This window comes from Fundulus heteroclitus, chromosome 13 (assembly GCF_011125445.2).
Source record: "Fundulus heteroclitus isolate FHET01 chromosome 13, MU-UCD_Fhet_4.1, whole genome shotgun sequence".
NCBI lineage: Eukaryota > Metazoa > Chordata > Actinopteri > Cyprinodontiformes > Fundulidae > Fundulus > Fundulus heteroclitus.
This window is the reverse complement of record NC_046373.1, coordinates 36,303,894-36,327,578: the sequence shown is the minus strand read 5'-3', so window position 1 is coordinate 36,327,578 and position 23,685 is coordinate 36,303,894. Positions and strand designations below refer to the sequence as shown.

Here is a 23,685-nt window from a genome sequence, read left to right as displayed (position 1 = left end):
CCCCATTTTAAAGTATACCTCAAGAAATTTAAAAATTTAAAACTGTAAACCTAAAAGGTAGTAAAAGTAAAAGCCGGTAGAAATAATGAATTATATTTAATCCTTAAGGCAAATAAAACAGGGTTCGCAATACCGAACGGTGACTAAGGTTTAAACATTAAACTAAAATTCAAAATTTAATTAGAATACGTTTTCAGCTGAAATACGGACTTTCCCACAAGGGGAGAGGAGGGGCAGAGTGATTTTCACCTGGAGAACAGGTGACCGGCTGAGCAGTTTGCAGCTGGTCCATTAAAGTCCTCTTGTCTTGGGTTTGTGCAAGAGGCTGTCCACTTCTGTTGTGGATGAAAGCGGCAGGGATGCTTAAGTCCTTGACTGTTGCGAAGACGTTTGCAGCTTTGATAAGTGGGGACCCCGACCATTATACCAAAAAGCCGACCATCAGATGTGAGGCCTTTCATTTTAGTTGGTCGATCGTGCTAAGGACAAGTAGAAAATAATAATAAAAAACAAAAAAAGGATAAAATAAATAAAAACAAACAAAAAAAAGTCTGGAAGCAGAAGAGTCAGTGTAATGGGGGAAAGGCAGAGGTTTTTCAGGGTCAAGCCTAGCCCCAGGGTGAGACGTTCGATTTCATGCTGAAAAACGTAGGGGCCCAGACGCATGACATGCATAAATGATTTGATATGATTTGATTAAACATGCAGATTTCTCACATAGGGGTTATTATTATTACTATTATTTTATTGTATTGCAGTACTGCTACTAAATAATAAAAATAAAATTAAGAGAAAAAAGAAAAGCGAAAATTGAATAAAATGGATAAAAACAAGGAAACGGAAACGAAACTAAAAAGGCGTTGAACCGGGGAAGCGTTTACGTGGGGACCGATTAGGCACTTCCGTTGTGGATAAAATGGGTCTAAACTGCTAATAGCGACGTATAACTTTCAAAAATGGGTAAGCGTCCAAGTGTCTGCGAGACACAGAGTTGTATCCTTGCGGGACTGAAGCGTAAAACCGCGTGTGGACGAAACATCGGGGGGTCGTAACCAGCGCACGCTCTCCACCTTTTAAACTAAGCGGGAACTTAACGCGTTGAAAACATCTTTCGGCGTTGGCGTTTAAAAATTATGAAAAACTATTTAAGATGGTGAAAAAGCAGGCCTGCACGTGTTTGTCTGTCTGAATGTCATCGTTTGTATGTAACCGTACGTATGTATGTATCTATGTAACTAAATGTTCGTCTGTGTGAATTAATTCGGGGGTAAAAGTAATGTTCATGGTTTCAGAATGTTCATTTGTTTTGGGAGAACTGCAGCTCCGTAATTCAAATGACATTTTAAGCATGGACTATGTTAACAATAGAGGTACAGTAAAAGAGAGATTTAAATAACAAAGTTTGTTTTTTTAACATTAAATATCAGGACCAAATTAAATTGATACACGGAGAGATTAACATGGCTTGAACAGAAATATTTCAGCTTTGTTAGAAATTGGAAATAAGCGTTACATAAGCTTGTTAAGTTTACTGTTTTACAAATTTAGGCTGAGATCCTATCACTTGTTTTTTAGCCCTAAAGTAATTTAAAATTACTGAGATCTCATTGCTTATAATAATAATGATTCATCACAAACCAGTCCAGTTGAAAGAAGTTTAGATATACAAGATTTTTGATTTAAATAGATGAGAAAAAACTGTGCTTTGAACAAACTGTATGGAACTAAATATGGTTGCTTTTCTAAGGGTTTTCTATTCATTTATTTTATTTATTTTTTACTTGGAATTTGAATGCAACTAATGAGAAATTTTGAAAAGCGTCAAAATATTAGAAGGCCACGTTACACGCGTCATCAGTAAAAAAAATCATCTGATTTTATTAGTTATGCTGCGCTGAGGCGAACCTCAGAGGGACAGTATAACCTGAGAAGGACAATAGATATGATAAACAAATCTGACCATGATGTAAACATCTGAATGTTTATGGCGAGGCTGGGTCTGTGTGTTGTGGCCTGGGGCACGAAAACTATGTCAGAGGGGGAAAAATAAAATAAAGCCAGCTTCTAAAGGGTTAAATTCTAATTCTAATCTTGGTTTGTTTTGGGTAGCCTTCTCAATGTGCTGAATTATGGGGGAAACTCTTATCATTTATAGAGAAACACTAGAAGCTCAAAAACTAAAAGGGAACAATCATTGCTTTAAAGTTTCACCCTTGACCAATTAAGATTGAAAAGGTATATATGAATAAAAGTATTACTAACAGCAAATACACATGGTCAAAGGACCAGAAGGATATCAAAAAGGTTTGTAATAAGTCAAAAACCTATGTCATATTGGAAAAGACATAATTGTGCTCCTTGGAAAACAATTTTGTTTTAATTTTGTTTGGTTCATTTCTTTCGTTTTTTTGTTTTCTTTCTTTTGGAGGTGTTTTGAACGGAGTTTCAAAGGAAAGGGGAAGAATAGAAACCTTCCCAGGATCAGAAAAAAAAGGGGAAAACATCACGTTAAAGGGACGCTAAGGGGACCAGGGTTTTAACTGCATGCTATTAACACTCTTGTTTTTCTCTGAGTTATTGCTTTCAGATTAAAGGAGACGCCACCTTTCTGCTAATAGAAGACTCTGAAAAGACAGTGCTAGCAGTGCGGTAAGGAATAATAATCAGATTTGGACACTAAATTATACTTAGTTTTAACCAAGTTATGCCAGATCTTCCAGCAGGAAAGGTGGTGTCTTAAAAATGTTTGTTGCTTTCTGCTATTAACAGCTCTATCTTTCTGCTTCTTTTCTTTGCAAAGAAACCTGGTCAATATGATGGGATTGTGCTAACATAGAGATTTAGTCTCATTTTAGACATTCTCAGATGCGAGAGAATGCAGAAACAGTGCCGCAGTGCCATGGGGGCTGATCCTTGGGACAAGGACTAAAGGTGATGTCATTGACTTCAGCCTGATCCAGTTTTGAGTTTTATTTTGTCAGAGACAAAGTTTGATTTATTTTTTATCCTTTTGTTTCTTTTATGTTTGTCATGTTAGAGGGAACACTGTAGTTAAAATGTTTGTGACTGTTTTGCTGTAATTTCTTTTCAACCTATGGAGCGTTTTCTTTGGCAAAAAATGCTGGCAGAATTCATTCTGTTTGCAGGCGTGAGGACTGGAGGACGGACTGTTGAAGGGAAGGAGAATGTTGGGCTGCTGAATTTAGACATTGGACTGGAAAAGGACATTGAAGGACTATGACTGAGGCATCGGACAACCTTCGACAAAAACACAGATGAGTTCTGCAGACACGACTTCATGCATTTCACTTCAGATTTTGTTGTACACAATTAAAACAAACCACACATTACGAAACACATTAAGATTATGTAAAGGTGAAAATTTTTAAAGAAGCACCTTGATGGAATCATGGAGCAACTTAATAAATTAAGTGGGTATTATATCAACAGTTAAATAAATAAATGAATTAATTTGTTTTCACTATATATGTAGAATAATCTGAACTTTTAAATAGCATTTCATTTAATAAACATCTTAAGAGTAAGCTGATTTCTGCTACTCTGGCAGGCTTCAATAAAACGCAAAGAAAAGGTTACTGGCTAAAATGGGTAATGTTGCAATAAAATTTGCATAATGACACATCCTACTAACATGGGTAAATTTAGGATTAAAGCATCAGGGTAAAATGGTTACAATATTTATGGAGATTTAATATCTTTCAACTAGAACACAAATAACTCAAAAGTCTTTTTAACCAGTTAACCCGTTAACCTGAGGGCTTTTAGATCAGGATAATTTAATGGTTATCGTCCTACATACAGAAAATAAGTAAGATTAATTTAATTAGATTAGATTATGGGGAGATTTTGGATCTGGTCAGGATGGTTGGGGGGCTGTGATGATAAAAGGGTAACAGCTTGAAGGTGATATCAATGAATGAAGGTTTTTTCTGAGGAACATCAAAGCAGCAAATACATCCCACATTGGAAGTCCTGCTGTGTAAAGAACATCTTGAACGGCACGTAAGGTGAGATCCTTACAACGAGAGACGTTCCACACAGGGGGGTGTGGAGACCCCTGGGGCATGGCACCCAGGGACGAGCTGCTGTGGACTTGACACAGCTGGTGGAACCAGAGAGACGACGAGGTGGTCCCACAGGTTACCTGACACCTAACACTGACTGTAAAGGGTTCTGGGTTTTCAGGGTTGCTGAAAACAGAAAGCTTCAGAGAACCTTTCACCCTTCCTGACCAGGCACTCAGAATACATAGATCATAGATCAGATTGCAGAGGCCTAGACAAATAGGAACGCAGAGATGCGTTCACCCAAGAACTTCTTAATAAAAGTCCTTAATCCTCAGTTTAAGAAGATAAATAAATAAATAAATAATCACAATGTAAGGTTTACTTTATTTTAGGATTAATTTGGGAACTAATTCTGATTTGCTTAAGTAGCTTTAGTTGTTCTACAATGTTACAGCGTTTTCAAAAAACTCCTGTTCTCTCCTGCTCTCTGCTTTGTTTTGTGTTGTAGAACCTTGGCGTCCTTGAACAGTAACAGCATGGTATAAATATTTTGTCTTTTCTGTGCAGAACAGCCCCTCACTTAAAAAAAAAAAAAGAAAAAAAGAGGGAGAGAGGGAAAAAGCTTTCACATGGAAAGGCTTTCTTTTTCTCAGTTGGGTTTTCAAAATAAATGGGAAATGTCATGAAACGAATATGTTGATGAAATTATGTTGCAGAGAACTTCAACTGTCAGACAACAACAGTTAAGACACACATTAAAAGCATTCTGTTAAGAATTATTATGAATTTACTGCAGATACACTTGAACTTAAAGATTACTATTTTAATTAATAATTAAATTGCAGAATTCTGAAAGCTAAATAATTGTGCACAGAAATATCTTGAATGTGAAAGTGCTTGAAGAATGTTTTAATAAATGACACATGAAAGGGGTTTTGATAAGAACACTAATTACACCTTGTTTCTGTTCTCTAGTGGGAACAAGGACTCGTGTCTGCAGACCATCTTCACAAAGTGTTTTATTAGAAAGAAATGCAAAATAAAATGCTCAGTGCCCATCCAGAACTGAACGCTTATTACCATCCAGCTCAATCATCCAGCCTGAGAGGGGGAACCAAGAAGAGGACTGGGGATGAAGAAGCCAGAGAACTCTGATTCCTTATTCTTCAACGGGAGGAGTTGCCTGAAGAGACACTAAGCGCGATTAGATTAATTTCTGCCTTGTGCCTGAATGGCCTGAAGGCTTTCTTAACTTTGCGTTCTTGACGTTTAGGACTCTTCTCATATATTGTGTTGCTGTTTGTTTAACTGCTCTGTTCCACTGACTCACATGTTTGATTTTTTGTGTTATGAGATCTACACTTTAATGTTACATCATGTTGATCAATATGGTTTTATGGGGTAAAAAATGGAAACTGTTTGCTTCAGACACACAAGGATCTATGGTTTATGCACCTTTTGATTTGATATAGGAAGAACCAGGATCGGATTGGCTCTAAAGATCCTTTTAATATTAGCTGGTAATGTTAACACTTAGATTCAATACAGGGTTTTCAGGCTCAGATTGGCCGAGAGCAGATCTCCCTGGGAGGGGGCCTTGCAGTTTTTACTGCCCCCTAGGGGTAGCGTTTTCTGGAGGTTCCCCTGCACGCACTGAACCTCTCCTGCCTTTGCTCCTGGTGTTATAAGTTTGGAGTGGTGGATTATTGTCCATCGTAGGGGTGAGTGGAGAAAGGAGTAGGAGGGTATTCAGGGTGGGTGAGAATAGACGGATTCGACCTTGGTTACTGAACAGGTTTAGCTTACCATAGTCTAATGTAATTTTAAAATAATGTGCGCATAGGTACCTAAAACAGGCCTTACCTAATTAGATGAATCCTAAATTGTGGACAAAAGCTAAATCTTTGATCTTGTGTGTTAAAGCTCTATGAAGCATTCATGTTGATCTGTATTAAAAGTTCCAGCACTACCCGGTTCCAACACGGGAACCCTTTGGGTCCCACTTTACGAGTTTACAGAAATGGTTCCTCTGTGCTTTGTTCACATTTTCAAGTGATGGGTCATCTTGTTTTGTCTTGATGCTGACGACGCCATCATCAAAAAAAAAAAGAGAGGAATGTTATAAGAATTATTATTCTGAAGTCACTATGGCCTCACACCACTCGGACAGAGGAGGCCTGGAGACCTGATGTCTGTGTATAAGATCCACTGTTTTCTGATTTCAAGGCCAAATGCTGCAGCTGCTGAGGGATACTGATTGTTTACGATAGACTGTCTTTGTTTTGTCTCATGGGAAGGCCACGGTGCAGTATTAGGGGAAGCCCGAAAAGCGAGGCAGACAGAGACAGGGCAGACAGAGACTGCAGCGGAACCGTGGGGTGCGATTACTTTCCATCTATGTGAATCTCTGCTCTGTTTCTCAATAAAAGTGCTGGAACGTTATACCACCGTCTCGTCATTTAGTAAAGATGGGAACTCAGTTACTATTGTTTAATATTCCACCCAAAACTCCCATAACAACATGTTCTGTCAGGACCTTAAAAATACATGTTTTCCACATTGCTTCTGCATTCTGGACCAGTGTTGCTTAGTTTAGATTTCCAGGACAAGACTGAACAGGACTTCTGAGGCTATACTACTAAATTGTATGATTTAAAGTACCTAAAGACCTTCTCATTTTCACAGTAAAAGCAGATGAATGGTTACTTTTGGACAAACAACCCGACCAACAGAGTCAAGACATGTTGCATTAAAGGAGCAATAAGCGATATTTCAACACTAGGTGGTGCTTGAGCACTGTTTCTAGGCCAAAACAAGATGTATAACAAACCTCGCTTCTCTATACCTCGTTCCAAGCAGCAACTCAGCCCCTCCTTTCCCTTCTCATGTGTCGCCTTCTATGTGCATATTTGTAAAAGGGAAAAAAACAGCAAAAAAGCCTCACCTTTCAGAGGAACATTTTAAGCGATGAAGTAAGTAACTCATAACTTTATAATCCTGTTAGCAAGAGAACATTTTGATCTGCTGGGGTGCTCTCGGCCATGTTGCGCCAACACTGCACTGCTCTGACGGTGGTATTTTAGAGGGCAGGGAGGGGCTAAGCCCTGAGTGGCAGCTGTTCACATGCACGTACATGCACGCGTGCATGTATACGCATGGCCCGGCTATGTAAACAAGAGACTGGAGAACAACGCAGAGAGATGCAGTGTAACATCATACAATAGTCCATTTGAAATATTACCTTTAGTTCTTCAAATCATTATCTTTTCTATTATTATTTCTAAAATATTGAAATTTTGCTCATTGCTCTTTTAAATGAAGGGATTTTGCTGTCTCTCAGCAACTGAAAATATTCGCAGAAGTTTTATTTAGTTTCTTAAAATGTGACTTTATCAGTCTAGTCAAAACTGTTTTTTTGTAACACTTCCTCATTGTGACAAATCATTCTTGAGCAGAGAGTGAGTTACTCACCCTGTATCTTGTGAGAGCAAAGGGCAAATCTCAGAGCATCTGTTCCACACTGAGGTATTCCATTAGGGTAGTCTTTCCTCTGTGGGGAAGCAAATAAAGCAGATCGTTAAGAAAAAGCAATGAATGCACTCAGTCACTCCAGCAGACTGAAGAGTAAAAGACCTGTGCTTCCATGGCAACCTGCTGCTCCCTTAGGTCTAGGTTTCCCTCCTTCACTTTCTCCTGAAGTCTCTAACAGAACAGAACAAACATTAAGAGTTTTATCTTACAACATCTCAAAAAAGAATAAAGACATATTTTCTGAGATATCCTAAATCTAATAACATCATTGTATAACACCTTTTATAACACCAAGAATTTTTTATATTATGTATCTCTTATTATCATAGTCATGTACAGTTAGGCCCAGAAATATTTGGACAGTGACATAAGTTTTGTAATTTTAGCTGTTTAAGAAAACATATTCAGGATGCACTTATATGATCAATATGGGCTTAAAGTGCAAACTCTCAGCTGTAATTTGAAAGTATTGACATCCAAATTGGAGCAAGGGTTTAGGAATTACAGCTCTTTAATACGTAGCCACCTCTTTTTCAAGGGACCAAAACTAATTGGACAATTGGCTCAGAAGACTGCAAAATAAACTAGAAAAAGCTGTTCCTGCGTAACAGCAAGTGAGAATGCTATTCTTCAGAATGATATGAGCAGAAGATCCCTGCAGAAGACAAAATCTAGCTGAAAAACATTGAAATCGAAGAAGAGCCAATTTGAACAGCTTTTGAAATCCTTCAAAAGCTGAAGGATTTGAAGAATGTTGTGAAAAGCCAAACCAGTTAAACAGTAGTAGCAGTAGTAGTAGTATCAGCAGCAGCAGTAGTAGTAGTAGCATCAGTGGTAGTAGTATCAACATTTAACAGCTCCAGTTTAACACTTATTTATTTTACTTGAGCATACTCATACATTTATGACGCTACTTAGGAAAAAAAACCTTGCAACTCTACCACCTTCATTAAGATTAAAAGCATAAACGAATAAACATGTGTCAAGGAACAGGCGCATGTTTCTCACCTTGAGGGAAACTCCATGTATTACATCTAATGGGTCAATGACATTTCCCAGAGATTTACTCATCTTCCTGCCATATTTGTCTCGAACTAGGGAGTGAAACAAAACCTGAGAAGCACCGTGGGAAAAAAGAAAGCAAATTAGTCAATTTACCTCCCACATTAGAGTTTATACTAGTTTTGTTTTAGCAGCCCAATGTCCTTACAAAACCAACCTGTTTAAATGGTAACTGCCCAGTCAGTTCAGATCCCAACATCACCATCCTAGCAACCCAAAAGAAGATGAGGTCACTGCCAGTCTCCAGAACAGAGTTGGGGTAGAAGTGGTGGAGGTCAGATGTCTGTTAAACAGCAGGATATTGGTAAGAAATACAAATATTTCAGGAATGTCTGTCTAATTCTTTTGAGTGGCAGAACAAAAAGTACCTTTTCCGGCCAGCCAAGCATGGCGAAAGGAAACAGTGCTGAGGAGAACCATGTATCTAAAACATCTGGATCTAATTCAGAGACAAATTCCATTGTTAAAACATTATTAGGCGTTTTAAAGAAACAGCACTATGATGGTTTCAATATTTATCTTATACACTCCAGGTTGTTCATGTGAAGGAGGAGTCTCTTTCGCTCCAGGATTACTCAAGGAGTTCTACCCGGTTCAGCGCTTGGGTAAATAGTTTTGGCTTTATATATACTTTGACCTGGTAAAGTCATTATGCTGATAATATATTTATACCAGAGAACATACATCCATCCATTTTCTAACACGCCTATCACTTGTGGGGTCGTGAGGGGTGCTAGTGCCTATCTCCAGGTCTCACTGGGCGAGAGGCGGGGTACACCTTGAACAGGTCGGCAGTCTATCGCAGGGCAACGCAGAGACAAACAGGACAAACAACCATTCTCGCACAAACCCACAGAATTTAGAGAGACCAATTAACCTAACAGTCATGTTTTTTGGACTGTGGGAGGAAGCAAGAGTTCCCGGAGAGAACCCACACATGCACAGGGAGAACATGCAAACTCCATGCAGAAAGACCCTGGGCAAGGGTAGAACTTGAACCCAGGACTACCAGAGAACAAACAAATGTAATAAGTTACACTAAAATTCAATCGTCATCATATTTCTTTGCAACATACCAGTGAAATTTGTCCTTTAACATTTAACCCAATCCTTCAAGGGAGCAATGGGCTGCCACTGTGTGGCGCCCAGGGAACATTCTGGGGCTCAGCAACCCAAAGTGGCAGTCTGTGGGATTCGAACCCGGAATTTGCGACCTCTCCGTGAATTACAGTTAAAGGGGCGTTGATTATACTTGTAATAAAATAACCTGTTTTCTGTTTGAAAAGCAGAAAACATGTTTGTGATGCTGATGTGCGATTCCCTTCATAAAATGTGATATAAGCTGGTTGAGTGAATTTTCATCGATCTCTACTTAATTAAATTAAACATTGCCACAGTTCTAAAGTCCTTATACTGGCTCCTGTTTCTCAAAGAATGTACTTTAACTTATTTCTGGTTCTTTATAAATCACTGAATGGCTTACCACCCAAATATATTAAAGATTTTTTGTCGTATCAGCCCTCCAGACCATCCAGGTCTTCCAGTTGAAGTCTACATGACATCCACAGAATTAGAATCAAACCCGGTGAAGAAGCATTTAGGTTTTATGCTCCCCTAGAAGCTGGCTCTTGGGACGTGGAATGTCACCTCTCTGGTGGGGAAGGAGCCTGAGCTCGTGCGCGAGGTCGAGAGGTTCCGACTAGAGATAGTCGGACTCACCTCGACGCACCGCTCTGGCTCCGGAACCAGTCTCCTTGAGAGGGGCTGGACATTCTTCCACTCTGGAGTTGCCCATGGTGAGAGGCGCCGAGCTGGGGTTGGCATACTTGTTGCCCCCCATCTCGGTGCCTGCACGTTGGGGATTTCCCCGGTGAACGAGAGGGTGGCCTCCCTCCGCATTCGTGTGGGGGGACGGGTTCTGACTGTTGTTTGCGCTTATGTGCCAAACAGCAGTTCAGATTACCCACCCTTTTTGGAGTCCTTGGAAGGGGTACTGGAGAGTGCCCCTCCTGGGGACTCCCTCGTTTTGCTGGGGGACTTCAACGCTCACGTGGGCAATGACAGTGGGACCTGGAGGGGCGTGGTTGGGAGGAATGGCCCACCTGATCTGAACTCGAGTGGTGTTTTGTTGTTGGACTTCTGTGCTCGTCATGGATTGTCCATCACAAACACCATGTTCAAGCATAAGGGTGTCCATATGTGCTCTTGGCACCAGGACACCCTAGGTCGCAGTTCAATGATCGACTTTGTTGTCGTTTCATCTGACCTGCGGCCGCATGTCTTGGACACTCGGGTGAAGAGAGGGGCGGAGCTCTCCACCGACCACTATCTGGTGGTGAGTTGGCTCCAATGGCGGGGGAGGAAGCCGGTCCGACCGGGCAGGCCCAAACGTACTGTGAGGGTTTGCTGGGAACGTCTGGCGGAGTCCCCTGTGAGGCGGAGCTTTAACTCCCACCTCCGGGAGAACTTCAAACACGTCCCGAGGGAGGCGGGGGACATTGAGTCTGAATGGACCATGTTCCACGCCTCTATTGCTGAGGCAGCTAGTCGGAGCTGTGGCTGCAAGGTTGTCGGTGCATGTCGCGGCGGCAACCCTCGAACCCGCTGGTGGACACCAGCGGTGAGGGAAGCCGTCAAGCTGAAGAAGGAGTCCTATCGGGCTTTTTTGGCCTGTGGGACTCCGAAAGCAGCTGATGTGTACCGGCAGTCGAAGCGGCAGGCGGCTCGGCTGGTTTGCCGAGGCAAAAACTCGGGCGTGGGAAGAGTTCGGAGAGGCCATGGAGAAAGACTTCCGTACGGCTTCGAAGCGATTCTGGTCCACTATACGGCGTCTCAGGAGGGGGAAGCAGTGCAGTACCAACACTGTTTACAGTGGGGGTGGTGTGCTGCTGGCCTCGACTCGGGACGTTGTGTTTCGGTGGGCGGAATACTTCGAAGACCTCCTTAATCCCACCAACACGTCTTCCATTGCGGAACAGAGCCTGAGGACTTTGGGTCGGGTTCTCCCATCTCTGGTGCTGAGGTTGCCGAGGTTGTTAAAAAGCTCCTCGGTGGCAAGGCCCCGGGGGTGGATGAGATTCGCCCTGAGTACCTTAAGGCTCTGGATGTTGTGGGGCTGTGTTGGTTAACGCGGCTCTGCAACATTGTGTGGACAACGGGGGCAGTTCCCCTGGATTGGCAGACTGGGGTGGTGGTCCCCCTATTTAAAAAGGGGGACCGGAGAGTGTGTTCCAACTACAGGGGAATCACACTCTTAAGCCTCCCTGGTAAGGTCTATTCGGGGGTTCTGGAAAGGAGGGTCCGTCGGATAGTCGAATCTCGGATTCAGGAAGAGCAGTGTGGTTTTCGTCCTGGCCGTGGAACACTGGACCAGCTCTATACCCTCAGCAGGATTCTGGAGGGGGCATGGGAGTTTGCCCAACCAGTCTACATGTGCTTTGTGGATCTGGAGAAGGCATTCGACTGTGTCCCCCGAGGGATCCTGTGGGGGGTACTCCGGGAGTATGGAGTACCGGACCCTTTAATAAGGGCTGTCAGGTCTCTGTACGACCGGTGTCAGAGCCTGGTCCGCATTGTCGGCAGTAAGTCGGACTCGTTTCCGGTGAGAGTTGGACTCCGCCAAGGCTGCCCTTTGTCACCGATTCTGTTCATAACTTTTATGGACAGAATTTCTAGGCGCAGCCAAGGTGTTGAGGGGATCCGTTTTGGTGGCCTTAGGATTGCGTCTCTGCTATTCGCGGATGACGTGGTCCTATTGGCTTCATCAGGGCGTGATCTACAGCTCTCACTGGAGCGGTTCGCAGCCGAGTGCGAAGCGGCCGGGATGAAAATCAGTGCCTCCAAATCCGAGACCATGGTCTTGAACCGGAAAAGGGTAGAGTGCCTTCTCCGGGTTGGGGAGGATGTGCTGCCCCTAGTGGAGGAGTTCAAGTATCTTGGGGTCTTGTTCACGAATGAGGGGAGGATGGAGCGGGAGATCGACAGGCGGATTGGTGCAGCGTCTGCTGTGAAGCGGGCGCTGTACCGATCCGTTGTGGTGAAGAGAGAGCTGAGCCAAAAGGCCAAGCTCTCGATTTACCGGTCGATCTACGTTCCTACCCTCATCTATGGTCACGAGCTTTGGGTCGTGACCGAAAGAACGAGATCCCGGATACAAGCGGCTGAAATGAGTTTTCTCCGTAGTGTGTCTGGACTCTCCCTTAGAGATAGGGTGAGGAGCTCAGTCATCCGGGGAGGACTCAGAGTAGAGCCGCTGCTCCTCCACGTCGAGAGGAGCCAGTTGAGGTGGCTCGGGCATCTGGTCAGGATGCCTCCTGGACGCCTCCCTGGTGAGGTGTTCCGGGCACCACCCACCGGGAGGAGGCCCAGGGGAAGACCCAGGACACGCTGGAGGGACTATGTCTCCCGGCTGGCCTGGGAACGCCTTGGGATTCCTCCTGAGGAGCTGGCCCAAGTGGCCGGGGAGAGGGACGTCTGGGCCTCCCTACTGAAGCTGCTACCCCCGCGACCCGACCCCGGATAAGCGGAAGAAGACGGACGGACGGACGGACGGACGGACGGACGGCTCCCCTAATCTGGAGCAACCTTCCAGAAAACTGCAAAAAAAGAAAACCTGGGGCTTTTAAGTAGGCGCATTTCCATTGTGGCGGGTCATTTATTTAAAATCAGTCTAATGACGAATGGGGAACTTGTGCAGAAACAGTCATGGAAGAAAACCTATTAGAATGGCTACCAAGGGATAAATACTAGGAGGCAGACTGAATTGGATTAAAAAGAATCATCAATAAAAATCACCTGAACATTAAACTAAAAGACTGAATTCTGTTAATACCACACAGACAAATAACCTCATATTCCTCCAGGCAACCTGAGTCAAGTTGCCCCCTCCCCCCACCTTCTTCAATTCAGACAAAATTGGTGTCAAACGTTTGTGCTACGTTTGTGCAGCAAAAATTTTAGCTTGTGCCGCTATCATTTTAAAGATATAAAGAAATGTTTTTAGAGGTATTCAAAAGTCAACCAGCCCCCCCACCTTCTTCAAATCAGACAAAATTTGTGTCAAACCGTGCAGCAAATATTTTCATATGTGCCGCTATCATTTTAAAGATATAAAGAAATGTTTTTAGAGGTCATCAAAGGTCCACCAGCCCCCCCCCCCCCCCCCCCCCCCCCCCCCTCCACCATCTTCAAATCAGACGAAATTGAACACTACCAAAACACGTGGTTTTGGTAGTGTTCACAAAACATAAGGCATGGTAGATGTCCAACGGGGGCAATGTAAGACAACCTGTGGAAACTTGGTTTTGGTCATGAACAGATATCAAGCAGGGAAAAACGATGGACATTTACTGGCAACAAGCCTTTCAATAATCTGGCACTTTCAGTCAGCAACAGATATTTAAAGGAGGAGAAACTTATAGAGGTGATGAGCCCGATTGCAGAGTAGTGGAGGAGCAGGCTCACGGGTGCAGTCCATGAGACTTGATTAACAGAGGTCTGAGGAGTGTCAGAATGAAGACAGCAGCTATGCCGGATCATAACAGAACCCCCTTTCAAGCGCAGACGCCAGACACCCAAAACAACCTGAACTGGGTGAGCGAAGGGGGCCTAAGGAGGTAGGCTTGAAGCAAAATCAAAACAACCCGAAATGGGAGGAACGAGGGGGTCTAGGAAGACCTGGAGGTTCTCCCATGAAAGCCAAGATTTCTGGAGACCTGTCGTGCAGAAGAAACCTTAGAGGCCTGCGGTACAGGTGCATCTATTCAAAATTGTTTGTTGTAGATTTTTTTTTTAAATGAACAAAATGTTTCATTTCCTTTTTTTCAAATTAGCAAAAATTTCGAATTCCCCTTTTTTCCGATTATTTAGAAAAAAGTATGTAATACGACAGTTCACACTTAAAAATAATTACTTTGTGAACTAGAAACTATAACAGTGGTATTTTTAGCATCTCTTCCTGGCTTTTTTTTTTTTTTTTTTACTTTTCCTGACTTATCAAAAACTTTGATCATCTGCTAAAAATGTCGATGGCATTGAAAGCATTTAATTCTGTCAAAGAAAAAGGAATCTCTCTTAAGAAAATATCCTCCTACGCTGCTAAATCTGTTTACTGTACTTTGAAGTGCCACTTATACGCTTATATTATTGGTAAATGCTGGCTCAAAAGAGGCCATATTTTAGAGTGCTTGTCACAATGTGTAATGTTATGTGGATCAGGAAATTTACTCAAAACTAGGAAATAGAAATAGAGCTGCAATATATGTATATTGAATCACACTCAGTACAGTAATGTTGGTGTTAATTATTAAAAGTGGAAAGGACTGTAAATACTATTTTTCAAGTGACATGCATTCGTATTCTGCATATCAATAACATATATGGCAAATTGGATTACCTTTAAATGCCCTTAATGCCCACATTTGATGTGTATATTTAGTGGTTGACACTAATGCTCACTGATAGTGTTGCAGGAATTGGATAATAGTAGAAATGAAAAATGTTAATTGCAATAAATTTTACCATCTCAATCTTGATAAATAGTATTGGATAAAAAAAAATTTCTGTTATTGTGCATCCCCAGTTAAAATGATCTAAATTGGATAGTGTATGTAGATAGTTATGTACAATTTTGCCAAATACAACAAAGTAGTGTAAAAAGCAAAAATGCTATAGTAAAATGTTAGAAACAATTGAGTTAGTTACACTATTAGAAATAGAAGCAAACAAAATCCTTCAGTAATCTTGGGACAAACTGAAACTTGTAAGAAAGTAAGAATGCTGGGTTACCCTGTCGCAAAGTGATGTCATCTGGGTTCACTCCATATTTCACAGCAGCTCTCTGTCGGGCCTCCTTCTCACTTCTCCCCCAAACCCACTGCTCCAACCACAACATGCAGGAACACAAACAAAATAGCAGTTACAACAGCAAAAGACAGACCGAGACTGGCATAAAATATGGCAAAGTATGGTATTGTTAACACTGAAATACAATTCCACAGCTTTTACAAAGCTACTGTTTATTTATCACGCAGTAAATGGGTAGGCGAGACAACACATTTCTACAATGTATGCTATATTCCGAATAAATCTAAGACTAACCTCTTCTTTAGTTTTAGAGTTGGGAAGGTCTAATTGGTAAGCAGGAATCTGATGACCCCACCAAAGCTGCCTGGATATGCACCAGTCACTGGAGGGCATACAGCAAACAAACTATTTTAAGGTGTTACAACAAAAGCTCATTTATCATTAGGAAGAAAGTATTTCATGCACATTACATTAGGAATGAGAGTACACACATCTAATGTTTGTTAGTCACTTTACCAGTCAAATGTAGACTTTCTTTCACCAAATCTAAACATTAGGACATCTTACCTGATGTTGGACAGCCAGTTCTTCCACGTCTTGGTGTAGTGGTGAGGAATAATTTCCAACTGCCCCTCCTCTACAGCCTGGCATAAAAATATGTTCTGTTACAGGACTTTTCATGTTATGACTTGATTATCATAAACACAATTACAGGAGGCTTACGAAATTGTACACTTCTCCCATCCACACACCTACCTGTATAGCTTTCATAGCCATTGTATTACAGCGAACAAACCACTGCTTTTTTAGAAGTGGTTCAATGATATCTCCTGAGCGGCTGAGAATCAGAAGAAAGGTGACAGACACAAAAAGTTATGAACATTACTAGATTGGTGAGATGGTTCTGTGGAAAGCTAAGGTGTGAACAAGCTTTTAGGGAAACTGCTAGAAATGCACCATGTGCTCAAGAAAGCCCCTTACAAGAAAACCTGTGTATTCATTTTGAGCCAAATTTTTAATGAAGAATGACAACTTTTTTTTTTTTTTTTACAAACAGCAAACAATGGCCTGTTACATGTAAAACGTTTTAGGTTTTTCTCCTTTGAAGGTGACCTTCATTTCAAAGATGACTTTCATTGTTTCATAAAAGGACCGTTAATAAACCTTTTAGAACAGATAATGTTTCTTGAGTGTTATTGTTATATACATTATTTAGAAATAAACTGGATATAAGTATTAACTTCACCATCAAGATTAATTCTATCTATCTATCTATCTATCTATCTATCTATCTATCTATCTATCTATCTATCTATCTAGATAGATAGATAGATAGATAGATAGATAGATAGATAGATAGATAGATAGATAGATAGATAGATAGATAGATAGATAGATAGATAGATAGATAGATAGATAGATAGATAGATAGATAGATAGATAGATAGATAGATAGATAGATATATATATATATATATATATATATATATATATAACGGACGTTATATATTTATTATATAACGTTATTTATTATAACGTTATTTATTATAAAACCTGTCCGTATTATATAACGTTATTTATTATATAACCCGTCCGTATTATATAACGTTATTTATTATAAAACCCGTCCGTTATAACATTATAACAGACGGCTTGTAACTGCAACCCGTCTGTTATAAATATATAACGGACGGGTTGCAGTTACAACTCAAACGTCATAACAAAGCTTCTAAATGTGAGTCTGACACACAATTTACGCCGCAAAATACAAACACGAAGCAGTTTGATTTTTGTCCGATGACGAGCGAGCGAGCGAGAGAGAACTGGTAAAGCAGCACAGAGTAACAGTAACGCTCCATAAAGATGTTATTAATCAGAGAAATCTTTCTGATTGTTTCACAGCGGTTACCTTCAGCGGGTAAACACGCCCAAGGCAACACACCTCGGCTCCCCCAGCCCGTTTCTGTCTGAATATGCGCTAAAACTGCCTCTTTAAAATTAACTGCACGGTGCAGTCTGCGCCTGTCTGAATCGCAATGAGAAGTATTACAGATCTGTGCGTGAGCATAGTCAAGAAATCCCCCCAGGAGCAATGGTAACGACAGTGGTGTGCGTGTCATGCGCGTCAGAGCTGTCACTGGTTCAAAATCACGGCACCATGAGCAGCAGCGCTGATTGTAGGCACTGCGCGATCCATAGAGAGACACAGTCACTCAATTTAATCTCGTAAATAAAACTTTCAGCCCGAATTAAATGTATCCTCTGCTGACGTAAACGACTAACGGAGAGAGGAAGAGACATTTTCTGAATCTCGCTCGTTTTCTTCTTTTCTCCCGGATCCGTTGCAATTCTCTCCTCTTTTGCCTCCAATTTCTCTCTCACTCTCTTCCTCTCCTCTTTAATGACTAACTTTCACCTTAGATGTCTCACCTGTTCCCCTGATTTCAGCCTATTGAGCATATTTGCCAGAATTATTGAAGCAGAGACCACAAGCCATATGCGCATATACAGCACTACGGATTTGTCATCCAAAACTGAAGCGTAGAAGAAGATTTATTCTAAATAAATACAGTTTATTAACATTTTCGTGTTAACACTGTATCGTTCCGTAATGACACCCAAGCACCAGACGAGGTTTTGCTGCTAGCACTTTATTTTAGGACAAACAGGACGGGACAGCTTTCACTCCGCCGGTCTCCCGAATCACGACTCCTCTCCCCGGAAGCCACACATTTCTTCAGGTATGACCCCAAAGTAATCTGATTTAAAGAAACAGTGAGTGTGCAGCTGCATTTAGCAATAAAGTCTAATAAGGATCATTACAATACATTTTTATGTATTGATTGAATTAATGACTTTATTGTGTGGGGGGGAAAAAAACAAGGTCAGACGCCATTACAGTTTTCACCTCGCGCACCATACTTTGGGAAACCCTAGTTTAGACTGATGCTTGATCCAGATATTTATCTGGATTATGGATTATTTTATCCTTAAAATTATCCAAGACAATCTTGCATATATAATTATGCAAACATTATTTGAATTTTGTTCTTTTATTTATGTTTTTATTAATAATGATTTACTCTTTTACTGTTTACCATTTATCACAGATTTCATTAACGTGTCAATGTTGCAAACAAAATGTGGGGCGTTGGGTAAAGCCACCTCCAGGAAGCGTTTCCCTGTTCCAGGCTTTTCTAGGCTGGTCAAAACACAAACCGGAGTAAAACCAAGTAGGGAGGAGCCGAGGGGGCGGGGCTGAGCAGTGTGGGATAAATCGAGTAGGGTCGGTGGAAAGACGTCTATACTAAGGCTACAAGTTAAGGCTGTAACACAGATATTAAAGAGCAACTTAAAAGTACAGTACTAAACCTTCTGGGAGATATAAGCTAATGCTGGCTGTTTAAATATTAGCTTCACAGACACTGACAACCCAATGATGGAGCTCTGTCAGTCTGAGCTCCCTGGTTGAGATGCACTCCTGCTCATTTTGAGGAGAAAAATGTTAATCAGCTAATAAATTGTGAACTCAAAAAAACAAAACAAAAACACTGCCAAGCATCATATTACTTCTCTGTGTAGTTGTAAAGACATTGGAGGCAAATGTGGTTAATAACACAGGTTATGGTATAACTTAGAACAATAGAGTGAAGCTGAATATTAGAGCAAAAAAAAAATCTGTATCTTTTATTTCTATATGAGGACGTGCTGTCGTTGGAGGAGGAGTAGAAAACAAGAAAAGATGACCGTAGATCATTCTACTTGTTGTTTTCTGTTGAAATGGTGGTCTATCCATATTCTTTGCCCAGCGAGAGAGAAGAGAAAGTAACCAAGAAAAGAAAAAGAAGTAATAACCGGAAGAAAACAACAGTCTATATCGGCTATTATTCCCAGGTGAAGATAATTTATGAGGCAGCGGGGATTTAAAATGGATGTTCAATTCAATTTTCAATTAAATTTTATTTATATAGCGCCAATTCATGAAACATGTCATCTCAAGGCACTTTACAAAATCAAAATCAATCAGATTATACAGATTGGGTCAGATTATACAGATTGGTCAAAAAAAAAAAATCCTATATAAGGGAACCCAGTTGATTGCATCAAAGTCTTGACAAGCAGCATTCACTCCTGACTATAAGTCAGGAAACCCTGGAAACCTGTTAAATATGGGGTTTATTCTGTGACTCTAAGGGGGTGATGTTTTGGTGATTCCTCCAGAACAAGTGTAGTGCCCCTCAAGTGCACAGACTTAATATGCAATCTCATAGCCCCAGAAGGAAAAATTATACAAACTAAGGCACAGTGACTTAGCAACTGTTAAGGGAAAGAATGTCATCATATTATTTGATATATTTTATCATGATAAGCTAATTTTGTGTTTGTCCTGTCTGTCTCTGTGTTGGCCTGCGATAGACTGCCGACCTGTCCAGGGTGTACCCCGCCTCTCGCCCATTGACATGCTGTGACATGCTGGAGATAGGCACCAGCACCCCTCGTGACCCCATGAGGGATAAAGCGAGTAAGAAAATGGATGGATGGATGGAGGTAATTTTGTATCATATCAGATGTCCCACATTAACTTCTTTCAGTTTGTTTTAGATTCTATACTTAAAGGAGATATAGGTAATACTGACACCTTGTGACTTAAATCGGTACAACAGCTTGCCAATCACAACAATCTAATATGGCGTTTTTAAATGGTGTGTTGCTGTTGTGAATTTTTACTTTCATGGGATGGGTATATGATGTTGTATTCTGTTCTTTTTCTGGTCCCCTTCTCTTACTGGCTTACATGTTTGCAGGCTACTACTCTTTTGCCAAGATAAAATACCACATGCTGCACTCTGTTTTGGGAAACCTGGGAAATCTCACCAGCAAGTAAACACGGGCTACACTCTGAACTGAAGTAGTTCCGGATCATACCTCTAGATTTGAAAGGAGGAAAATGTGACAAAGACATTGTTGATGGAGAAGACCGATTGTTTATAGGGAAGGTTACTTCCATCCCAGGTGAGAAATGAGAATGATTTAGATTGATTTTACAGTAAATACCTTACTTATAGCTCATTTAATGTTGCTAAATGAAAACAATATTTGCATTAATCATTAATGCCATTATTAAAATATGCTATGACTTGAAAACTGTTTTGTTTTCAAGTCATAGCAAAATAAATTTGACACAATCCAATACAATGGTGGGATAAAATAAGTTTCATCCCACCACTGCTTTTCTTCAGGAGTTATGGAGGGGTCAGTAAAACCCACGCCCTCTAGAGTCACAGAATCTGATAGGTGGTGGAAAATGGTGTAACACCTTTCTGCCATATAAGTAGCTCCGAACACACCTATCTTCCTTTATTTTAGTGGCAGTATTTCCTTTCTTAAGTATGTTGTGCTTTAATTCCTCATAAGCTTCCATCAAAAGACGTTTGTTTGGTTTAAAGAATGGCCCACACAACTCTAACCATTGTAGCATCAGTGAATCTGTGATTGACCTCATGGTCTCCTGAAAAAAGCTCTGGACATAACCTTGCCTTCAAGCTGAATTCTCATGGTATTTGTGTGTTCACAAACAGGGTAATCCACCTTGTACGCTCCCACCCCAACCATTTGGAACCAAACCAAAAACGGTTTGTACCAATCACATTGCAGTTGCTATGGCTTAAGGCAGGACATACAGCTGTGATGAAAGCTGCCCAGTCCACAGCCAAGCCAAAAAAATTAGTCAGAATCCATGATTCCTTTTCTTTGAAAGAAGAACAGCAAGAAGTGACCAGCGTAACTTGTTGCCTTTTCTCATGGTGACTGCTGCATTTTCATTTGATGCTTTGATTGGCTAAAAAAAAACATTTGGTAGGCGGGCACTAGGTGTTGCTTTGTCCAATCAGCTCAGCAAGTTCTGCTCAATGTCCCTCCTATCCCTGAACGGTTTAGATGGAAGCAAGCCCAGTTTGATAATGTGCAGAAAGTAGAGCGCTATACATTATCAATCTGGCTGGCCAGGTTACTGTGGCCATGCATTTACCTGAATTACTTAAACCTGGCTTCACATAGTCACACCTTCTAAACCTGGTTTGGCCTTGATGAAACGGATAAAGTTAGGAAACTCTGATCACACTAGGTCATGCCAAACCTCACTCTCGACAAAATGGATTCCATTCTGCCAAGTTCCACACCTCCATCTGGGATTGTTGCATTGGAGATTTATTTCAGAAGGGGTCTTATCAAAACTCCTTGGATAAACCCGTCCTTGGATATGATTGGATAAACCACTTGTCCTTCATCTTTACTGACGTGCTACAAGCACTTGCCAAACCCGGTCGGGAGAGGGGCGAAAACATCGTTTCCACTTACAAAAGCCTTCAAAGCCGTTCTCTGGTGTTCTTTTAAAGAATTAGTATTCGGTAGATTGGACAACACCGATGAAATAGCAGCATCAAGGTAACCCCTTGCTTTCCCTCTACGAGCCGCTATTGTTGTCTGAATCCAAACAGACGCTTATAGCATACAGCATATAGCTAAGTCCTTCTAATGATCTCGTTATTTGATTCAGGTGTGATGAAGCAGAGAAACATCTGAAATTTGTAGGACACGATCCCTCAGGGGCTGGAGTTTGACACCTATGCCTTAGCTTGCATATCATTTCATATTGTTCTTTTTTTCCACTGTTAGCTCGAATATTTAATCTTTTTTACTGGCATATGACATACTATCAATAATTGTGCTTTTATTTTTATACATTTAATTTTGCCGTTTTTGGTAAAGCCCATCCTATGCTGCTTTAGCACTAACTTTAGAATAGAGTAGCTTGTTTTTTTACTGCTATAAAACTGTGTGTAACTGTCTGCATCTTTACCACTCTCATGCCTGAATTTCCCCATTGTGTGACATTAAAGGATTTCTCATCTTTATCTAATGATCCAGAAAGACAGGACAGCAGTGTCTCAGGACCAACTTGAAAGTGTTTAATTTAAGGGGTTATAAATTGAGACACAAATGTTCCAACTATGTTGAATGTCAAGTCTGTTCTACTACCTGCAGACAGGTAAAGTCATGACGTGATGCTTCTTTCCTCTGAAAAGTTTCTTTTCAGCAAGAGCGTCCACAACCACCTGCCTGGCATCAAACCGCTTCATGCCCTTTAAAGAAACAAAGAGGAATAATTTGTAATTGCTGATGAAATAAAACTAAGGTGAGATGCTCACCGCTTCTTTGTAACCCTCTAACCCTAACCAACATTTTACAAGACTTAGTACTTCATCATGGTCAACCTGAGATAGCAAAGATAATCAACAACATTCATATATCCTCAACACAGGTAGTACTACTAATCTAAGACATCAATGGTCCTGCACCTCCAGCCATTGTCCACATATTGGCTCCATAGTCCCATCTCCTCTAATGACAGAAGGCCGTGGCAGAGAGTGCCTCTGCGACAGATGAAGGTCTACAAAGTCATGAGCAGGAGTCACTTTAACAGCACCTACAAAGTAAATACACACAACAAATAATTTCTCCCAGAAAAGCAAACTGCACAGGATTTAATGCTCATATTTTGATGACACTGTTAGAGTGACACTGATCCAGGCACCTGTTCCAAGTTCCATATCCACCATCGTATCGGTAATGATGGGAAGGAGTCTGTTAGTGAAAGGATGTCTACACCATTGTCCATGAAAAGCCTAAAACAGAAAGTGAGATGCCTGTCATTTCAAATTCTCAGCAGTGAGGCATAAAAACCTAGATTGGTTTGAGTAATACAACTAAAAAAGGACCATGTGGAAAAAAGACAAATACAGTGATAGAGACCTGACTAGTCCAGCCTTGAGAATCCAGGCATGAACCAAGGATGAGAAGATAGAGTGTGTTGTGCTTTCAGCCAAGAGATAATATGAGACCAGAGTGTAAGTTGAAAGCTGCCTGAAATGTGAGACTTTTACAAGCATTAGGAACTGCTCCATCACAGCAGGGGTGGCAACACTGCTATGTTCCAAGCTTCTCCGAATTTATCGTTGTCTTTGTCCACAAACCCTTGAGGAGAGGAGTTTTACACTGGAGAGACCCATGAGCATGTGCTCAAGCTGGAAGAGTGGCTAAGTCTGGAGTCTCTCTTCTGCAGAATCAGACCCTAGATCAGGGGTCACCAACATGGTGTCCCCGGGTACCAGGTAGCCCCCCGGGGCCATGTGTGGTGCCCTCAAGCCTATTCAAAGAAATAGCACAACCTACCAGTGAGCTGCATTTAAAATGCTATTGT

General features: G+C 41.3%; 1 protein-coding gene across 4 annotated transcripts in view; it reads right to left on the bottom strand.

Annotated features, from left to right (window-relative positions):
- Nucleotides 1-23,685, bottom strand: part of vars2 (valyl-tRNA synthetase 2, mitochondrial) — a 106,576-nt gene that overhangs the window by 28,007 nt on the left and 54,884 nt on the right. For all 4 annotated transcript variants that reach the window (XM_036145630.1, XM_036145632.1, XM_036145631.1 and 1 more), the window contains 12 exons: nt 23,020-23,110; nt 22,784-22,911; nt 22,464-22,567; nt 16,182-16,263; nt 15,993-16,069; nt 15,720-15,807; nt 15,408-15,495; nt 8,990-9,060; nt 8,779-8,904; nt 8,568-8,672; nt 7,662-7,730; nt 7,500-7,578 (listed from right to left, as the gene is read on the bottom strand). In XM_036145630.1, coding sequence (XP_036001523.1) covers nt 7,500-7,578; nt 7,662-7,730; nt 8,568-8,672; nt 8,779-8,904; nt 8,990-9,060; nt 15,408-15,495; nt 15,720-15,807; nt 15,993-16,069; nt 16,182-16,263; nt 22,464-22,567; nt 22,784-22,911; nt 23,020-23,110 — 1,108 coding nt within the window. The remainder of the gene's footprint in view (nt 1-7,499; nt 7,579-7,661; nt 7,731-8,567; nt 8,673-8,778; nt 8,905-8,989; nt 9,061-15,407; nt 15,496-15,719; nt 15,808-15,992; nt 16,070-16,181; nt 16,264-22,463; nt 22,568-22,783; nt 22,912-23,019; nt 23,111-23,685) is intronic.